Source organism: Callorhinchus milii, unplaced genomic scaffold, assembly GCF_018977255.1.
Source record: "Callorhinchus milii isolate IMCB2004 unplaced genomic scaffold, IMCB_Cmil_1.0 Scaffold14, whole genome shotgun sequence".
Classification (NCBI taxonomy): Eukaryota; Metazoa; Chordata; class Chondrichthyes; order Chimaeriformes; family Callorhinchidae; genus Callorhinchus; species Callorhinchus milii.
In genome coordinates this window covers 9,404,565-9,422,476 of record NW_024704755.1, presented here as the reverse complement: position 1 = coordinate 9,422,476, position 17,912 = coordinate 9,404,565, and the positions used below count along the sequence as shown (strand labels likewise).

The following is a 17,912-nucleotide window of genomic DNA, read 5'->3' as shown; positions in this document are numbered from 1 at the left end:
AGTTTTTTTTNAAAATAATGCATTGAAATAGTTTCACATTAGATATTCAGTAAGTGAACGGTTACAAACTACATGGTTGCCCTTTGAAGTACATGTGAAACACTTTGAGGCATCCAATGCGAAAAGCACTCAAATCAAATGCAAGGATTATTGCAGGATGATTATACAAAAGTGAAGTCATTTAGTTAGATAAAAAAGGCCAAGGAACCTGAAAAAGTTAGTGTGGCACAGAAAGTTTGATTTAAAGACAGTAAAGGTGTTCTACCTTATTCTTTTTGGTATTATAATCATGGCATTTGATATAGGGCCTTACTACGTCTTCAAGACGTCTCAAAGTGCTTCACAGAATATACTGCAAAGTGAATTGACTGTTTATTTTGTGGATGAAACGTGGCAGCCAATTGCGCACAGTAGCATCCCACATACAGTCGTGGACTGTTTATTAAAGTAGCGCAAAATGTAGGGAGAAAATTAATTCCATTTATTTATTTAACTCATTCCACATTTGATTCCAGGACTGTTCTGACTGATTGTCTGCCAGACATCAAGTCCTGGATGAGTCTTCTTTCAGTGTAATGAAGCTATCTTGGTTGGTTTGCCAGCAGTTTCACAATTCTGGCTCTGACTCCATCCATCAATCTCTCTAGCTGCTCCCTTAGATTTTTAATCAGTCAGTTCACAGTCTTGGCCTCTGCTTGACTTTTACTGTCCTTCAAATCCCAAATTCAGTCTGTTGCTGAAGACTGCTTTTTTCCATCTCTAAAACATTGCCTGTTTACACTCTTACTTAATTCCCATTGTTGGCAAACTCCTCATTTATGCCTTTATGACCTCAAGGGTAGACTTTTCCAAAGCGCTCCTCGCTGGCTTCTCTGGCTGCACTAAGTTCTGCACACCCATTAATTAAGCAATTGGTTCCCAGTGTGCCAACAGAATGACTAAGATCTTTTCCCTAACGGTAAAATTGCTTCATCTGCTTTTAATCTCTTCTAGCCCATCTTCCTTCCATACTTTGTGCGCACCTGATTCTGGTATATTAGTTGCTTCTTACCCCATCCCTCTCGCCCTTGGTGGCCTTCTGCCACCATGCACCTGTCCTCTGGAATTCATTTCCAAAATCTCTCAAGGATATCTCAAAAGCATCTTAAAGGTTTAACTCGTTGACTGGGCTTTTGGTCAACATTATCATGAATGTTGGGGGAAAGCCCAGTCATCTTTCCCCCCTCAAGATCATCTCTATTATCTTTGTCAGCCACTTCGAGATGTTCAACCTACATAAAAGGAACTCATCAAGCACAAGTTCTGGTTGTTAACTTAAATATTTTTATTATATATTTACCTGATTCAGTGATTTGTTTGACTGTTTTGCTTTAGGATGGCAAAAGCCATAAAAAAACAAACATCTTCCTTACGTTATGAAGTGATGGCAATTATAGATGTAAGAATTTGAACAAAGTTCTACTGAATAACAGAGTTGGAATTGATAAAAGTTCACACCAAACAGTTCACTAGATCTTTCAAAGTGATGCTAAGCATTTTCTGCATTAATTGCAAATACTTTATGTTTCTGCCACACCCTCATTCCTTTATTTTTAATGCAGTAGGACAATAGCGGTAGCCTTACAGAATTTTAGAAAGAAACAAAATAAATTAGGTCAAGCTGAAATAGGAAAGTATAGATATTTTCAGAACAGGATAGTTCAGTCTTATACACGTCATCATTCAGCAACGGAATTCGTCATCAAACACCTTCGTAACCTGTTTAGAATGCAGAAGCATAAATCTCTTCCTGTACACAGCGAATGTTAATGTGGGGGGAGGTAATTATTATGTAAACTGCTGACTCTAGAGATTCCTTTCATCAGATCGGAATTCTAAAATTGCTATGGGTAAGACTGCACCCTTTCTTAAAAAAAAGTAATATTTTGCTGGTTCAGAAGATAGCTTTCATCAAGGACTTACTCCGGTATGCAAATGTTTTGTAACAGAATCCAGTACTGCTGCAGCTAGGCTTCTTATGTATTAATCTGCTTGTAACAAATATTACTACTATTCTCAACTCAATGTAAATAACTGCACTTGTTCCAGGATATTATACAACATTGCTAAACATCAATGCTTGTAGGATGTCAAGGTTATCTACCAGTTTGCATTGAGGTGCATTGAGGTCTCCACTCTAGCCTCGGCCAAGTCGTCCTTCTACTCCAGGATAATCCTGGAGGCGAAGAACAACCCCAGGCTACTGTTTTCCACCACAACCCGACTCCTCCGTCCCCCCCGCCACCCCGCGCAGGTCATCTCCTCCAACCTTCACTGCGAGGAGATGCTGGATTTCCTTGAATCCAAGATCAAGGGAATCCGCTCCGCGGTCACTTCCCCTCCAACTTCCACCCACCACCCACCCCTTCCCTCCCACACTCCGACTCCTACCCATCCTCCCCTACACACCTTCGTACCCGTTTCCCCACCCTCTGTCACTGAACTCATCCTATCCCTAAAACCAACCACCTGCTCCCTTGACCCCATCCCCACTCCTTATCTCCCAGCTCCACTTTCTTGCCCCACATATCACTGACATCATCAACCTGTCCCTCTCCTCTGGCTCTGTCCCCATTCCATTAAAAACTGCCATCATCACGCCCACCCTGAAAAAACCCTCCCTTGATGCGTCGCAGCTATCAAGCTACCGGCCCATCTCCAACCTCCCCTTTCTCTCCAAGGTCTTGGAAAGAGTTGTCGCCTCCCAACTGCGCTCTTTCCTTTCCACCCATTCTCTTTTCGAACCCCTTCAGTCAGGTTTCCGTGCTGCCCATAGCACAGAAACTGCCCTGGTCAAGGTCACCAATGATATCCTGACCATCTGTGACCAGGGCTCCCTCTGTCTCCTCGTCCTCCTCGACCTATCGGCAGCATTCGATACGGTCGACCACGCTATCCTACTCCACCGCTTGTCCTCCCACCTCAACCTTCAAGGCACTGTCCTTGAATGGTTTAGGTCGTACCTTTCTCACCGTCTTCACTTTGTCTCGACGAATGGCTTCTCCTCCACCCCCCGCACTGTCTCATGTGGTGTCCCTCAGGGCTCTGTCCTCGGTCCCCTCCTCTTCACCCTCTATATGCTCCCCCTCGGTGACATCATCCGCAGACATGGAGTTAACTTCCACATGTATGCGGATGACACCCAACTCTACCTTTCCTCCTCTACTCTCAACTCCACGACCACCGATGTCCTGACAGCCTGCCTGTCCGACATCGAGTCCTGGACGAGAGACAACTTTCTTCAGCTCAACGTGCGAAAAACCGAGGCCCTCCTGATTGGCTCACGTCAGCGCCTCCGCACCTCAGGCGCTGACACCATCAGCATCCAAGGCTGCACTCTCCACCTCTCAAAGCCAGTCAGGAACCTCGGCGTTTTGTTCGACCCTGAGCTGTCCTTTCTCCCTCACATCCGCACCACAACTGGCACCGCCTTCCATCACCTCCGGAACATCGCCAGACTACGGCATTACCTCACCCCTCACGCTGCTGAAACCCTGGTTCACGCCTTTGTCACCTCAAGGCTGGACTATGGGAACTCTCTCCTCGCCGGCCTTCCCGCCACCTCCCTCCACAAGCTGCAGGTCATTCAGAACTCTGCAGCTCGTGTACTGTCCCGCACCAGGCTTCGGGACCACATCACTCCCACCCTCGCTCGCCTCCACTGGCTCCCCATCCCCCAGAGGATTGATTTCAAGATCCTCATCCTCACCTACAAGGCCATTCACGGCCTTGCTCCCTCCTACCTCTCCAACCTACTATCCCCCTACCTACCTGCCCGTACCCTCCGTTCCTCTGGCTCCGGTCTGCTCCACGTCCCCCGCCCCAACCGCCCTACCATCGGTGGTCGGGCCTTCAGCCTCTCAGCCCCCAGGCTCTGGAACTCTATCCCCCAGTGCCTTCGCCTTGCTTCCTCCCTTTCCTCCTTCAAGGCCGGTCTCAAAACCTTTCTCTTTGACCGAGCCTTCAGCTCCCCTCTCGACTCTCTTCCCCTCCTCGCTCCCTCCCTTCCCTCCCCTCACCCTGACCATTTCCCCCCTGCTCGGGTCATGACCCAACTGTGCAGCGCCTTGGGACGTCCTCCTGACGTGAAAGGCGCTTTATAAATGGAATCTTGTTGTTGTTGTTGTTGTTGTGGACATGAATAGGTGACTGATAGACAGCTTGTGGTTAAGAAAAAAGGATGGTTGCTTACGAATGATTATCTTAGTGTTCAAATTGAGAAGTAGTGGGCTTCAGTGAACCAAATGGCCTTTCCATTGTATGCTTTATCTTACACCTTCCTACAGTCTTCTGCAAGCCCTTTTGTCCCAGCAGTTGTTACACTGTTATTTCCCAATCAAGGAATATTAGAGAATGCATACAGGAAATAGACACAACCTTAAACTGCAAATGGTTGAGAATGGTTCATTTGTTGAACGTTTACTAAATTAAGGATCTTACCTCAATGCTAGAAAGTCATAACTGTGCTTCCGAAGGCCTGCAAATTGCTGGGCCAATTAAGTTGTTGTGAAATAATCTAAATTAGAAAAAGTAAAAAGTCAGTGCCGGTTCCCAGAAACCTTCGTATCTGACACAGGAAATGTAGGGCCTATTGTGTCACTGTAACAACCTACAGTGTATAATATTTTGCCCTTTTCAAAAGTTTTTGTGATTTTAATCTTTGTGATTTTAGTCCTTGTGATTTTATTTAGAATCGACCATTTGTTAAGCAGTTGTGAAACACTGACAAGTCTGTCCTCTCTGCCATTTGTAAACGCCAGTCCCATGTTCAGCAACTCATCTTATCATCTGATTAAGTTCTACTTCCACATTTTTTTGAAAGTTTTGACTGCCAAGTACTCGGTCCACCAGTTTGGAAGCACCTTCATCAGAAATGGTATTTGCCCAGAGTCTAGTAGGTAATATTTATGAAATGAGTCAAAATAAATTAATTTTTAATGCATAGGTAGTTTGGGACACATGTGCACGCGACCGCCAGGAAGGTGGAAGGCAAACTAGATGGAGCTTGGTCTTTTTTCGTCTAGCATTTCTTATGTACTTATGTTATGTTCACATGGGCACCAAATTTTGTTTGTTTGGAATAAGACAAGATTGTTTTTATTGAAGTGAATATGGTATTTGTCCACTAGGTGGCAACGTCTTACTATCTGTAGATTAAATAGTTACTGTATTATTGTGAGGACAAGGGGGTGGTGCAGGACAAATGAAGGTTAGGATTTAGAAGCCTGGATGTTAAACTGATATCATGCTTATATGCAGCTCCAGGTAATAAGAGCTTAGATTTCACTAGTCAAGCGCAGGCTTACTGTGTCTAATACCAGCAAGTATTATTCCCCATCAGGCACAGAGCTATCTGAGACTTGTAATTTGAAACTACTTTGTAGTTTGTATTTTGAAGGAATAGCTGAAGGGTACGTTTACACCAGTAAAACGCACAAAAGCATGGAATAAACCTGCTCCCTCAACAGCCACATAAAAATCTTCCAACATGATTTGGGTGAATTTGTACTTCTTCCTCCAGCAGAGCAGTGGACCACAATTGCTGTACAACGGTCACATGTAACTACAATCTCAAAACGTTCAGCAATCAAAGGAATTATTCAACGTTATTCAATAAATTGTCAAGGGTCATCACTAATAATAGAAAAAAAATAGGGAATATAAGTGAGAAAATTATTGTTAATTCCAACGCCAATTAAATTAGCAAGTTTATGAATCAGCAGAAATGTAGAAACACGTTAGACATGCATTATTTGTTTAGAAACATAGTGAAATTTACAATTTAACATAAAATAAATAAACCTGCCTGCTCCCTCCGTTCAGCGGGCTCCGGCCTCCTCCATGTCTCCCGCCCAACCCGCCTTACCATCGGTGACCGAGCTTTCAGCCTCTCTGCCCCCACACTCTGCAACTCTATCCCACAGTCCCTTCACCTCGCTTCCTCCCTTGTCTCCTTCAAGGCCGGTCTCAAGACCCTCCTCTTCGATCGTGCCTTCAGTCGCCCTCCCACCTCTATGCCTTCCTTTACCCCTACCCCACCCCTCTCCCATGCTCGGGTCCTGACCCCTGACTGTCCAGAGCCTTGGGGCGTCCTCCCGACATGAAAGGCGCTCTATAAATGTAATTTGGTTGTTGTTGTATGCTGAAGAGAAAGTTCTTGTAACTCAGATGAGGGCCGAGAAGTCAAGATATAACTGCCAAGTTCTGATCAAACTCATTTCTTCTTTGTCCTATTTGCATCTCTTTTTAACCGCAGACGTAGGACTCAAAGAGCTGTCTCATAAATCCCAAATGCTGCATTCTCAAACTCAAATCACTTACTAAATGGGCTGGCAAAGTCCAAGCAGGAAGAAGTTGCTCAATTCCTGTATCACCAACTAAAATGTACTTCAGGCATAAACCCACTGAGTTTTCATGGGTTCCAGGCGTAACACTGGGCAGTGTATTCAGCTTACTCTATCCCGAAATAGGTCAACTCTTAAGTGCTCCACTTTGAACTTGCTAATGGCTGTTTTGGCTAGATGACTGCCCAGCATTTTATAAATGCACTTGATCCACCAGACAAACTTTGTCAATATGTGCATGCTCTTCTTTTCCCCGCACACAGCTGTTGGTATAGGCAAGAAGTGCTTCTGTAAGCTCTTTGCTAAGTATTTTTGTACTTGTTCGTGCTTCTTAGGCAGCTTATGGACGAGATAGGACTAACTCACAAGCTCTCTGTGCTGCTGGAAAACAGACCAAACTTGAAGCTAACTGTAAAGGCAAAAGGCAAAATACTGCAGATGCTGGTGGAAATCTAAAATAGAAACAGAAGTTGCTGGAAACACTCAGCAGGTCAGGCAGCATCTATGGAGAGAGGTAAATGAATTAAAGTTTCAGGTCGATGACCTTTCATCAAAACTCAAGGTCCCGATGAAAGGTCATCAACCTGAAACATGAACTCACTACCCTCTCTCCTTAGATGTGACTGCTGTTTTTATTTTCTAAAGCTAACTGTCATTTGCAGGTTTGGTTTCTCAACTTCCTGTAATACTTCTCCTTTCTTTCTATTTGGTAGATAAGTAATAATAATGTGAGCAACGTTTATCCACACTGCTGGCATTATGTTCAAAGTGTAGAACTAAGCTTCTTCTGAAATGTTAACCAAATGTTACGTGAATGTACAGAGACATTGTACAGTGATTCATTTCACTGCACTACATTTGTTACTGGTGCTATTTCATTGCTTCCTCACATTGTCTGGACATTGAAAGTAATGTGTTACTACCTGTACGAGCGCTAGAAGCTTTCTAGATTGCTTGCCCTAATCTGATTCCATTTATTTTATATTGCATTACTATGTTTGCCTACAAAATACATAGTCACTGCACTTTACAATAAATACTGGGCCATTGAGACTGCCCTCTGAGGGATTTTTAATAACCTTGTCTGGTTAGAAACTGTCCCTTTCTGTTTGAATATATTATCAAAGTATATAATTTCTGTGCTCTGGGAATTGCTATATCTTATTATACCTGTGATGTTCTTAGTTCCAAATAGGTCAGACCATCTCACTTAGCATTCATGATGCTAGGCTTAAAAGACTCAATGGTCATCCTGTGTGAATAGAGCTAGAGATGAATTTAACTGATGGAACTATATATGAAGAAAGCATTGCTTCAAAAAAGTTACTGAAGATTGAATGTTATTAATCATGGCTTCTTTTTATGGCTAGTGTTATGCATCATGGTGCTTCCTCTTATGGTCAGTACCATTGTAAAAGTCCCTTTGATCTTTAAATCTTCTGCCAGTATCGCACATTGCAAACTGTGAACACATACAGCTGCTCTGCTTTACATGTATATTCTGTTTCAACTTTAGAAAATAAAGTACGGGTTATTTCTTCTGGGTATTTTTTTACTGTGGTCTTAATAAGATGAAATCCTGCAAGCAATCTTACAGCACAGAATGCACTCTTGCAGTCCTAATTGCTGCAAGGCTATAATATTTTCATTACTTTGGAATAGCGAAGCTCAGGCCAATATTCCATTTATCATATTAATCCCCTTCCTCCAGAATCCCAGCTATGGAATAGATTCACTTTGCCTTTAAATACATAGTCTCTATACCTTACAGTAAAATCCTGTGCCGTGCTATGAGACATATCAATCATATCAATCAATCAATCAATCATACATATCAGTAAGGAGCTACATCAAATGTACTGTTATATATACTGTACCTTTGAATGTGAACCAGTACCTCTCTCCCTTTCTCTAACATCCTTCATTGAATGACCGCTTTTACCTGGGGGTTGATTGTCTTGGACACTGTGAGAAACTTCCTTCTCTTTTCAAATAGTGCCATTTCACTCACAAAATACACAGTCAATCCACTTTACAGTCTATCCTTTGAGACATGGTAAATTAATCCTTGCATTTGATATAATGATTTTCAAGTCTTTTAGATGTCTCAAAGCGCTTCACAGAATAGACTGTAAAGTGAATTGATTGTATATTTTGTGGGCGAAACGGAGCAGCCAATTGCGCACAGCAGTGTCCTACAAACAGTTGTGGCTTGAGTGACCAAATTATTATTGTTTTTTTTCTTGAGGAATTATTATCAGGCGTGTGGGAGTAAGGAAACTTGCCCAAGGTTTCACCCTTCTGGGAATTGAACCCAGGTCTCTCGCTTGCAAGGCGAGTGCTTTAACCACTGAGCTACAGGACTCCTTGTAAGGTGCTATACCAAATGCAAGGATCATTCTTATTATTATGGGATCTTAAACGTCCACCTGAATAGGCAGACAGGACCTTGGTTTTTAATGTCTCACTTGAAGGATGGCACCTCTGACAATGCAACACCTCCCCCAGCACTCCCTGATACACACATTGTTAATATCTTAATAGGTAGAAAAAATGCTTATTACATGCTCCATTTTTCACTCCAATCTAACAGAGGGAACTGCACAGAACTGCAGGATGGAGAAGTAATGTTTTAAAAAGGAGCTTTACAAATTATCAATAAATGGTCCATTTGCAGCAGTCACTATTGTACTGCCATTGGATACCTCACCTGTAAATGGAATGTACTGATAAACAGTGAAGGTGACCAGAATAATATAATAATAATAATCCTTGCATTTGATATAGTGCTTTTCACGTCTTCTAGACGTCTCAAAGTGCTTCACAGAATACGGTGTAAAGTGAATTGACTGTATATTTGTGGGCGAAACACAGCAACCAATTGCACACAGCATTGTCCCACAAACAGTCGTGGATTGAAAATGACCAATTTATTATTAATATTATTAATATTATTAACTGAAGCTAGGTCACTAATAGGTCATTAATAACCTGCAAACATGCCTTGTCTGGAGCAAAATGGGTAGTACAACAACGACAACAAGATTCCATTTATAGAGCACCTTCCACGTCGGGAGGACGTCCCAAGGCGCTGGACAGTTGGGTCAGGACTCGAGCAGGGGGGAAATGGTCAGGGTGAGGGGAGGGAGCAAGGAGGAGGTAGAGAGTTGAGCTGAAGGCACGGTCAAAGAGAAAGGTCTTGAGACCGGCTTTGAAGGAGGAAAGGGAGGAGGCAAGGTGAAGGAACTGGGGGATGGAGTTCCAGAACCTCGGGGCTGAGAGGCTGAAGGCCCGGCCACCGATGGTAGGGCGGTTGGGGCGGGGGATGTGGAGCAGACCGGAGCCAGAGAAACGGAGGGTACGGGCAGGTAAGTAGGGGGATAGTAGGTTGGAGAGGTAGGAGGGAGCGAGACCGTGAATGGCCTTGTAGGTGAGGATAAGGATCTTGAATTCGATCCTCTGGGGGATGGGGAGCCAGTGGAGGCGAGCAAGTACAGTACTTTAATTGGATTTAAAGTGACACTGCCTTTTTCCAAACCTTTTCTTGCCAGTTTGCAAAAACTAGCAGCAATAATACAAGGCGTGTGAAGACACATCACAGAGACATTTACGATTGAGGTCAATGCAATCCAATCAAGAGAAAAGTTCTTCAAACTTGAAAGAAAATGCAAACGCTTTTTTTTCCTCCAAGCACTTTCTGATGAATCTAGTGGCCCTTTTAAAGACCTGCTCTTTCATTTTCATTTCGCACAGACTCCTCCCTTTCTAGAGTCCAGAAGTTTAGAATAGAGGAACATCGCTTTCATCTTCCTCTATCGCCTCCAATCATGTAAACCACGGTGTCACTGTCAAGACTACGTGGAATCGATAGAAATGTGTTTCAGCAGCGTAAAAGTGGAAGCAGACACTTGTTGATTACCTTCCTGCAAATAGCCAAGTCTGCTTTGCTCCATCAAAAGAAGGTTAGTTCAACACTGTCCAAAAATCTTTGGAAGAATCAGCAATGGGGCGAGGCCTGCGTTAAATATAATAATCCAAGATTTAGTAGACTTTGCATTATCTTCCTGTAGTTCACAATATACATTGCACACAATATACAGACTCTATTTGACCTCATTGCTCTGCACATCGTTCAGGCAAATGTTACTGGTGATTTTGAGTGTCTGCATTTCTCGAGTTAGTGAGAAAGACTGAGTGGTTAAATAGAAGTTTAAATAGTATAACATGAAACATGTTTCCTTCGATTTTTTCTGCCCTTTGCCCTGACAGCACTGACTTACCCTGAAGTTAAGTTCCAAGGGTGGTGGACACCTCCTGCAATCTATTTGGGATGTGGGTAGGTATGGAATGGGTTGGGGGAGAGAGAACAAATGACATCTAGGTGATATTGTCACCCAACAACCTCAGCTGCACTTTCCATTAAGGAGGCACTGGTTAGGAATAGGAATCTTGTCTGATATTTCCTACTGTGCAGGACCCCTGACAGCATCCTCACAGCTTCCTCAGGTGAAAGCTTCAGACTCAAATCTGAGGCCTTGTGTTTCTATGTGACTTGTTTCATTCTAAACGGACTTTACCAAGTGGAAGAGAAACACTTTAAGAGAACAGAGATTTGAAACTGTACAAAAGTGGGTTTAAAATCACTGTTGTTTTTTTAAAAAAAAGCTACATCTGGGAGGAGAGAAATTATAACACGTTAAAGGGATATGAATTTTTTTTTCTATGTATATTTAGAGTTTTGAACCTGGGGATTCCTTAAAGAAAAAAATATGTGGGACATTATTGCAAGCAAATTGGCTGCTGCATTTATAGTTTGTAGTTCACCTACTCAAGCATGTAGCAGGTGTTGGTGTAAATGTGAATGTGTACTGCCAAGAGAATAGTTTGCGTCAGATTCCCTCCAGTGTAAATTCCGCATCATGAAGAGTAAAATTAATCTAGATCCATGACTGAATGAATTAGAATGCAACAGTTCTCATGTCACTGGTAGATATATAGTTTGGACGAAGCACAGTTGTATAAATATGTTGCAAAAATCTTAACGTGGTTTCTGATTGAAGTTCCTGTCAAGCGGCTGTTCTGTACTGGACATGGCCACGCTCAGTTTCCTGAATGCTTGTAATCTTCACGCTTGCCTTCTCAACCACTACTAAAATCTTTCCCCCCCCACCACCATCCTGCATTATGCTTCAGTCATGAGGTTGGAGTGACATGGGCTTCATGGCCTTTCACAACCCGTGTCAAAGCTCACACCGTACAAAGCTCAATTCTCCTGCTCACTCACACTCTAATAAAATTCTGTTAGAAGCTATTCACCGACGAGCAGTAATATTAATCATAATAATTTTTTCCATTTGATCTATGCCTTTCACTTTGGAAGGATGTCTTAAAATGCTTCACAGGATATAATGTAAAGCGTAGTGACTGTATTTTGTAGGCAGATATGGCAATCAATTTGTGCCCAGCAATGTTCCACCAACAGACATTAGTAGAGTGATTTCGAATAGTTAACAGCAGGACAGTTCCCGCTCCTTTGCTAAGATATCCATGCACACATGAGCTACGTGTGTTGACATAACACAGTTGTGGTATGTCTCTGGCTCAGAATGTTGTGGGACAAAATTGTGCACCAGGCCGAGATCGATATCCAGGTTTACAGTTTGTTGTACTATTTGAGGTCTTTTAGATAAGATATTAAATTGAGATCCTATTGGTGTTTCAGGTAGATGCTAAAGACCCCACTGCACTAATACGAGGTGCAAGTGATTTCCAAAAAAATACACCTTATGTTTCAAACTGTAAGATTGGAACGGCACCTAGCAACAATGTACAGCTATAACCTGCTGTGGGATTTGAATAAAATGCTTAGAGTATTGTTAAACAGTGCTGCTCCATGGGATAATCCCCTGACAGGTGTTATTACAAATAGAGAAGGTGAAAAATGAGGAAGAGGTGGATTTGAGGTGTATCTTTTTGAAAGGAATGGTTTAGTACTGAGGATCTTAAAACCACAAATCCATTTTGAAACCAAGCAATTTCCCCAAACCAGGGCTTGGATTAAGGAACAATGCCTCTGTAAAATTCTGTACCTACCCTAGAGCATTGCCGTTGAACAAATCCCTACTTCACCCCACCTTTCAATATTGCAAGAAAGCTAGACTAAACCGGCTTTAGTTAATCATCACTTCCATGGATCCCTTTTAGTCAGTAGTTTCTAATCTTTTAAAAAAACATACTCTTGCTTTGCGCAGGTCTGTGCAGTCACAGCAATGGAAGATAACAAACAATATCAGGACCCTTCCGAACCGAAGAAGCCTGGTCTTTCTGAGACGCTCTGCAATGTGAAGCTGAATGATGAAGTAAGCACCACTGGAACTGACAGTGCAGCTCACACAGCACAAGGAACAATGGAACAAGCGGCTCTGGATACCACACCAGGTCAGAGATGAGTCCACTAAATGCATTTCCACTGCTGTACGTAATCGGCTGCTGTGTTTTGCCCACAAGATACACAGTCAATTCACATTGCAGTGTATTCTGTGAAGCGCTCTGAGACGTCTCAAAGACGTGATGAGGCATTATATCAAATGCAAGGATTATATTAATGTTTATCTCTCTTATCAACTCCAAACACCATGGATATAATCAATGCTTGCTTCTCAACCAGTAGTGAATGAGACGTGCGATGGACATTTTACAGATGTGCTACTGAGCTAAAGCCAACCTCACCTTTATAAAAATTTTGTCTCTCAGCGTATCACAGTCCTCCAGTTCCGGAGACATTGCTCACCACAAAACAACTGCTGCAGTACTGGACTGCTGTGAACAAGAGAGTGAAACCCATTCGACTCCTCTTTGACATCCCAGAAACTAGAACAGTGGAGAGTCAGTGCTCCAAATATGTGGTAAGTTTGATTGAGCAGCCCAAGATCACGCATCACTATATATTGATGATCCCTGAGCTAAAGCCAAAGTTCCCTTTGAAAATTATTGTTTTTTTAGTATATTATAGTCCTCCAATCGCACAAATGTTGTGTGTTAAACAGGACGTGTTGAAGTTAGGAAATACTTCAAATTATACCCTAAATGCACATTGAGGAGTTTTTTGGAGTGTACTCTTTGTATTTCATATTTTAATGTTATACCCAGATCTTTGAAAACACAAATGACTGCTCTCTGTGTTTCCTAATCCATTCACAGCAACTGCACTGCTTTCTAAGGTTTCTGCCTGGAAGCTTTATCATGGGTGAAAACAAATAGTGTATGCATTTTGGAATGTCCCACTGAAAAAAGGGGAAGCGCAAGAGAAAGTGCCTTGTCCTTCCTACTCCCTCAATATTCTACCATCCACTTCCTGTTCCAAGCAAACTTCATAAAAAAGCCCATTAAAACTCCCTGACTGATGATCGCCATTGATAATTTCTCATCATTCAACATTGAATAACATCACATTTTTCAAGTGAATCAAAAATTCAAGACATATCTGCCATGATTAACTTTTTTNGGCAATATTACATTAGAATATATTAGAATATACAGCACAGAAACAGGCCATTCGGCCCAACTGTTCTATGCCGGTGTTTATGCTCCACTTGAGCCTCTTCCTGCCCTTCCTCAACTAATCCTTCAGCATAACCTTCAATTTATTTCTCCCTCATGTACCTATCGAGTGTTCCCTTAAATACATCTATACTATTTGCCTCAACAACTCCTTGTGGTAGCATGTTCCGCATTCCCCCTACTCTCTGTGTGAAGACATTTCTTCTAACTTCCCTATTTGATCTATTTGTGACTATTTTATATTGATGTCCCCTGGTTTAAGTTTCCCCACAAGTGGAAACATCTTCTCTATGTCTACCCTATCAAGACCTTTCATCATTTTAAAGACCTCTATCAGGTCACCCCTTACCCTCCTCTTTTCGAGAGAAAAGAGTCTAAGCTTGTTCAGCCTTTCCTGATAGGTATAACTTCTCAGTTCGAAGCTCCTTTGCAATATTGTTGTGATCTTCTATCAGTTTTTAAAAAGGCTATTATTCTATTTATGTGTATGGGGCCCACTGAAATGAACTGATAAAATCAGTCAGTACAGAGAGGTGCTTTACATGTATTATACAAACCCATTTCTTTCACTACAATCCACAATATTACAGTTAAGATACAAAGAAAATCTGCCTTTTTTTAAGAAAAAAATACAAATTATTTTTCGAATTTTCTCCTTATTGACATAATCTACCTCTGCTCCTGCTCTGCACTCCTCTTGCTGAATTGCACTGGACAGTCAGAGATCCACACCCAAGCTAGTGGTTGGGATCAGGAGGAGTGGAGGGCAGGAAGAGTAGGTGTAAGAGGGTGACGGAAGGCACAGTCGAAGAGTAGCTTCTTGAGGCAGGTCTTGAAGGAGGCAAGGGAGGGACGAGGCAGAGGGACTGTGTGATCGAGTTCCAGAGGGTGGGGGCAGAGAGGCTGAAGTCCCACCTGCCCAGCTGCAACACATTGCACACCATCAGTAGAGGTTGCTGAAGATTGATCAGGACATGTAATTTGGTTTTACCTTTCCAAACATTAGGAAAGCTAGGGCCAATTTAGCCTTCCCATGTCACCCAAGCTGAGACCAGTAAACTCAGCAGCAATTGACCAGCATTTGAATCAGCGAGCTTGTGAATTGTGCTCTCTTTAGCAATCTGCCACCAGCGAGCAACCAATAAACCTGGTTTATAGTAATCTGGTGCTGAATTTTGCATGCTCACGTATGCTGCAGAAGTCTCATAGAAAAGTAGATTTTATATCAACAGTTAACATGAAGATAACAATTAGTCTCATTTATAAAAGGAAAGCAAGAAAAGAGGGAGGGAATTTCAGAGGTTAAGTTTATAATATTGTGGGAGACATTAAAACTTCTATTTGGCAGTTTTTTTAAAATGAACAAGTGAAGGTAACAATTAAAGTAACACAATTCAGTGTAAATTAAAAGTAAGAGCAGAATAATTGTTGCTTTTAATTTCTACTTTATCCACATTAATATTACACCCACCACAGCCTCACTCTAAACTAACTGATCTCTGTGCCAAGTAGCAACAGAGAATGGAAGAAAAAAAACTAGGAAGGTATCAACTCTAACACCGATGTGTGTGTTCGTGCGGGAGATAAGATTCTTTGCAAAAATAAAAGGGAAAACGGATAGAAAAACATATGTTGGGAACATAGTTAAAAGAAAATGATACTCTTTTACTGACTCATGCTAGTGTGTGGTTCCACAGGTTCCAACTGCACTCAAGTAACCTACCAAACTGGCCAATATAAATGATTCCAGGCGCAGAGAACTGAGCACACACCTACCTGCCTCCAACATCCATTCTTTCCAGCAGGGGGTCACAAGCAGTTGAGAGTGGATTAATATTACTAGCCATTACATAACATTAAGCCTCCATCTCAAAACATACATCTTTGACCATGCTTTCGGTCACCTTTCCCTCTCCCTCCCCATCCACCCCAGCTTCCATCCACAGTCCGGGTACCTCTCTGACATTGTCAAGCACATTGAGAAATCCTCCCGACATGAACTGCACTGTAGAAATGTAAACTATTATTGGGTTATGTATGGGTTACTGTTTGTGCCACAGTTCCAAAGCAGGTGGCAGCGACGTGTGAGGTGCGTATTTTTTATTTTGGTGGCTGCAGTCTAGACAGCAGGTTGATGCCAAAATTATATTAAAAAAAACAACAAAGAGCTACCATGTTTGCCTGTGGCAAGAGTAATTAGTCACAAATCAAAAGCGCGTAGCTCCAGAACAAACGACCTCCGTTGCCTAAATGAAATCTTATTAAGTGTGAATGAATAGGATTTATTGCTGATGGAGTCTCTGTAGTAATGAGAGCCAGAAACAAAGCTCTCATTGGTGTTCTTCTCGTGTCATTCTTCTCGTGTCATTGCATTTGTTTGTACTTTGGAACATCCTAATAATAAAAAGAAAAAAAATGTAATACTTAAAGAGCGACAAAAAAGTGGTTGCAAGTGGATCACAAGGGTGTGGGTTCGAGAACTCAGAATAGACTGAACTGACATTCAATCACAGTGCTGGAGGAGCACTGCATTGTTGGAAGTGCTGTCCTTTGGATGAGATGTTAAACCAAAGCCCTGTCCGCCTGTTCAGATACACGTTAAAGATTCCACATCTGTACTGGGTTTCCGCATCTGTCAGACAATTGGCTGACCTCCCCCCAAAAAATCAGTGGATCCCTTAATCAAGCTGGTCCTTGATCTAAATGCCTGCCTTGTGCACTGTACTGTACTATACAGTGCGGTTGCTTGAGACACTCACTACTTTTGTCCCTTATGCATCAAATGGACTCCCCTCACACACACATACACACATGCTACTTGAGAGACAGAATTCCATTAGTTAATGTTGGACTACACACTGAACCCTTGTGGTTTCTAATGAAATATTTTGTCATTCGGTGATCTCACTCCGAACTGTTCAGAGTTTATGTCCTGATCATTTTTTACTGTCACAGATGTACAAAGTGGTGGTGATAAGATCTGGCACGTACGATGGCAACCAAGCTTCCATCGAGAGGAGATATTCCGATTTTGAACGATTACATAAAAACATCGTCAAGAACTTTAAAGAAGAGGTGGAGGAAATTGCTTTTCCAAAGAAAATTGTATCTGGAAACTTCACTGAAGAGAAAATCACAGAACGTAAATTGGCATTCATAGACTATCTGGGAAAGTTATATGCAATCAAAGACATCCGTAATGCTGAGGAGTTCACTGACTTCTTCTTCCTCTCCGAGGTACGAGAAGGTTACACGTGCCTTCGAGGCGGACAGTACACAAGAGCTCTGGACATCCTTCTCAATGTCTTGAGTTTGCAGGAAAAACTGTACTCAACTGACTCGCAGAGGCTTGTTCCTACACTCAGTGCCATCAGTGTGTGCTGCAAAGATTTGGGCAACATGGAGAACGCCTACCGTTTCAGTGAGAAAGCCGGAATCATTCTGCAAAACTACAGTCACCATAAATATCTTATCCCTCTGCTCAAAACCCAGATTAGCCTGGGTTATTCACTGGACAAAGATATTCGCCAAGTGGGACAGAAGGTGGCAGATATGGAGGAACTGCAGGGCCAAAGCAACATGATCTCACTGAAAGAGCTTGTGGTGCAGGAGTACGTGTGACAACAACATCAACTTGCATTTATATAGCGCCTTTCATGCAGAATAGACTCGGAGCTCTTAAAATATGTCTTCCACAAAATGTTATTGCACCAACTGTACCTAAAGTGTATCTATAAAGTACATATCTCATACATCTTCAAAGGCTATCTTAATTTTACAGATTGTACAATTGATTTCTCTGAAAGCAGGCAAGATCTTTCGGTGAAACAAAAATTGCTTTTACATTTTTAAAAAGAATCCTCTTTGGATACTCAAATTACACCTTTAAATCACACGTCGCAAAATGCAAATCATCAGTTATTTTAGAATGTGTTTACTGTTAAACTGTAATAGCCTGTGTACTTATAC

The 17,912-nt window shown here is 42.1% G+C and overlaps 1 protein-coding gene across 3 annotated transcripts; it reads left to right on the top strand.

Moving 5' to 3' along the window:
- The first annotated feature begins 6,651 nt into the window (after positions 1–6,651).
- On the top strand, positions 6,652–17,838 carry snx20 (sorting nexin 20). Of its 3 annotated transcripts, none has more exons than XM_007889444.2 (5): positions 6,868–6,897; positions 10,137–10,345; positions 12,635–12,821; positions 13,137–13,288; positions 16,899–17,838. In XM_007889444.2, exons 3-5 carry the CDS (start codon positions 12,653–12,655, stop codon positions 17,562–17,564), a joined length of 987 nt encoding a protein of 328 aa, XP_007887635.1. In that variant the 5' UTR covers positions 6,868–6,897; positions 10,137–10,345; positions 12,635–12,652; the 3' UTR covers positions 17,565–17,838. The 3 variants fall into 3 exon arrangements, with proteins under 3 accessions (XP_042196259.1, XP_007887635.1, XP_042196258.1); XM_042340324.1 differs by lacking the exon at positions 6,868–6,897 and adding an exon at positions 7,005–7,045; XM_042340325.1 differs by lacking the exons at positions 6,868–6,897; positions 10,137–10,345 and adding an exon at positions 6,652–6,673.
- The last annotated feature ends 74 nt before the right edge of the window (positions 17,839–17,912 follow it).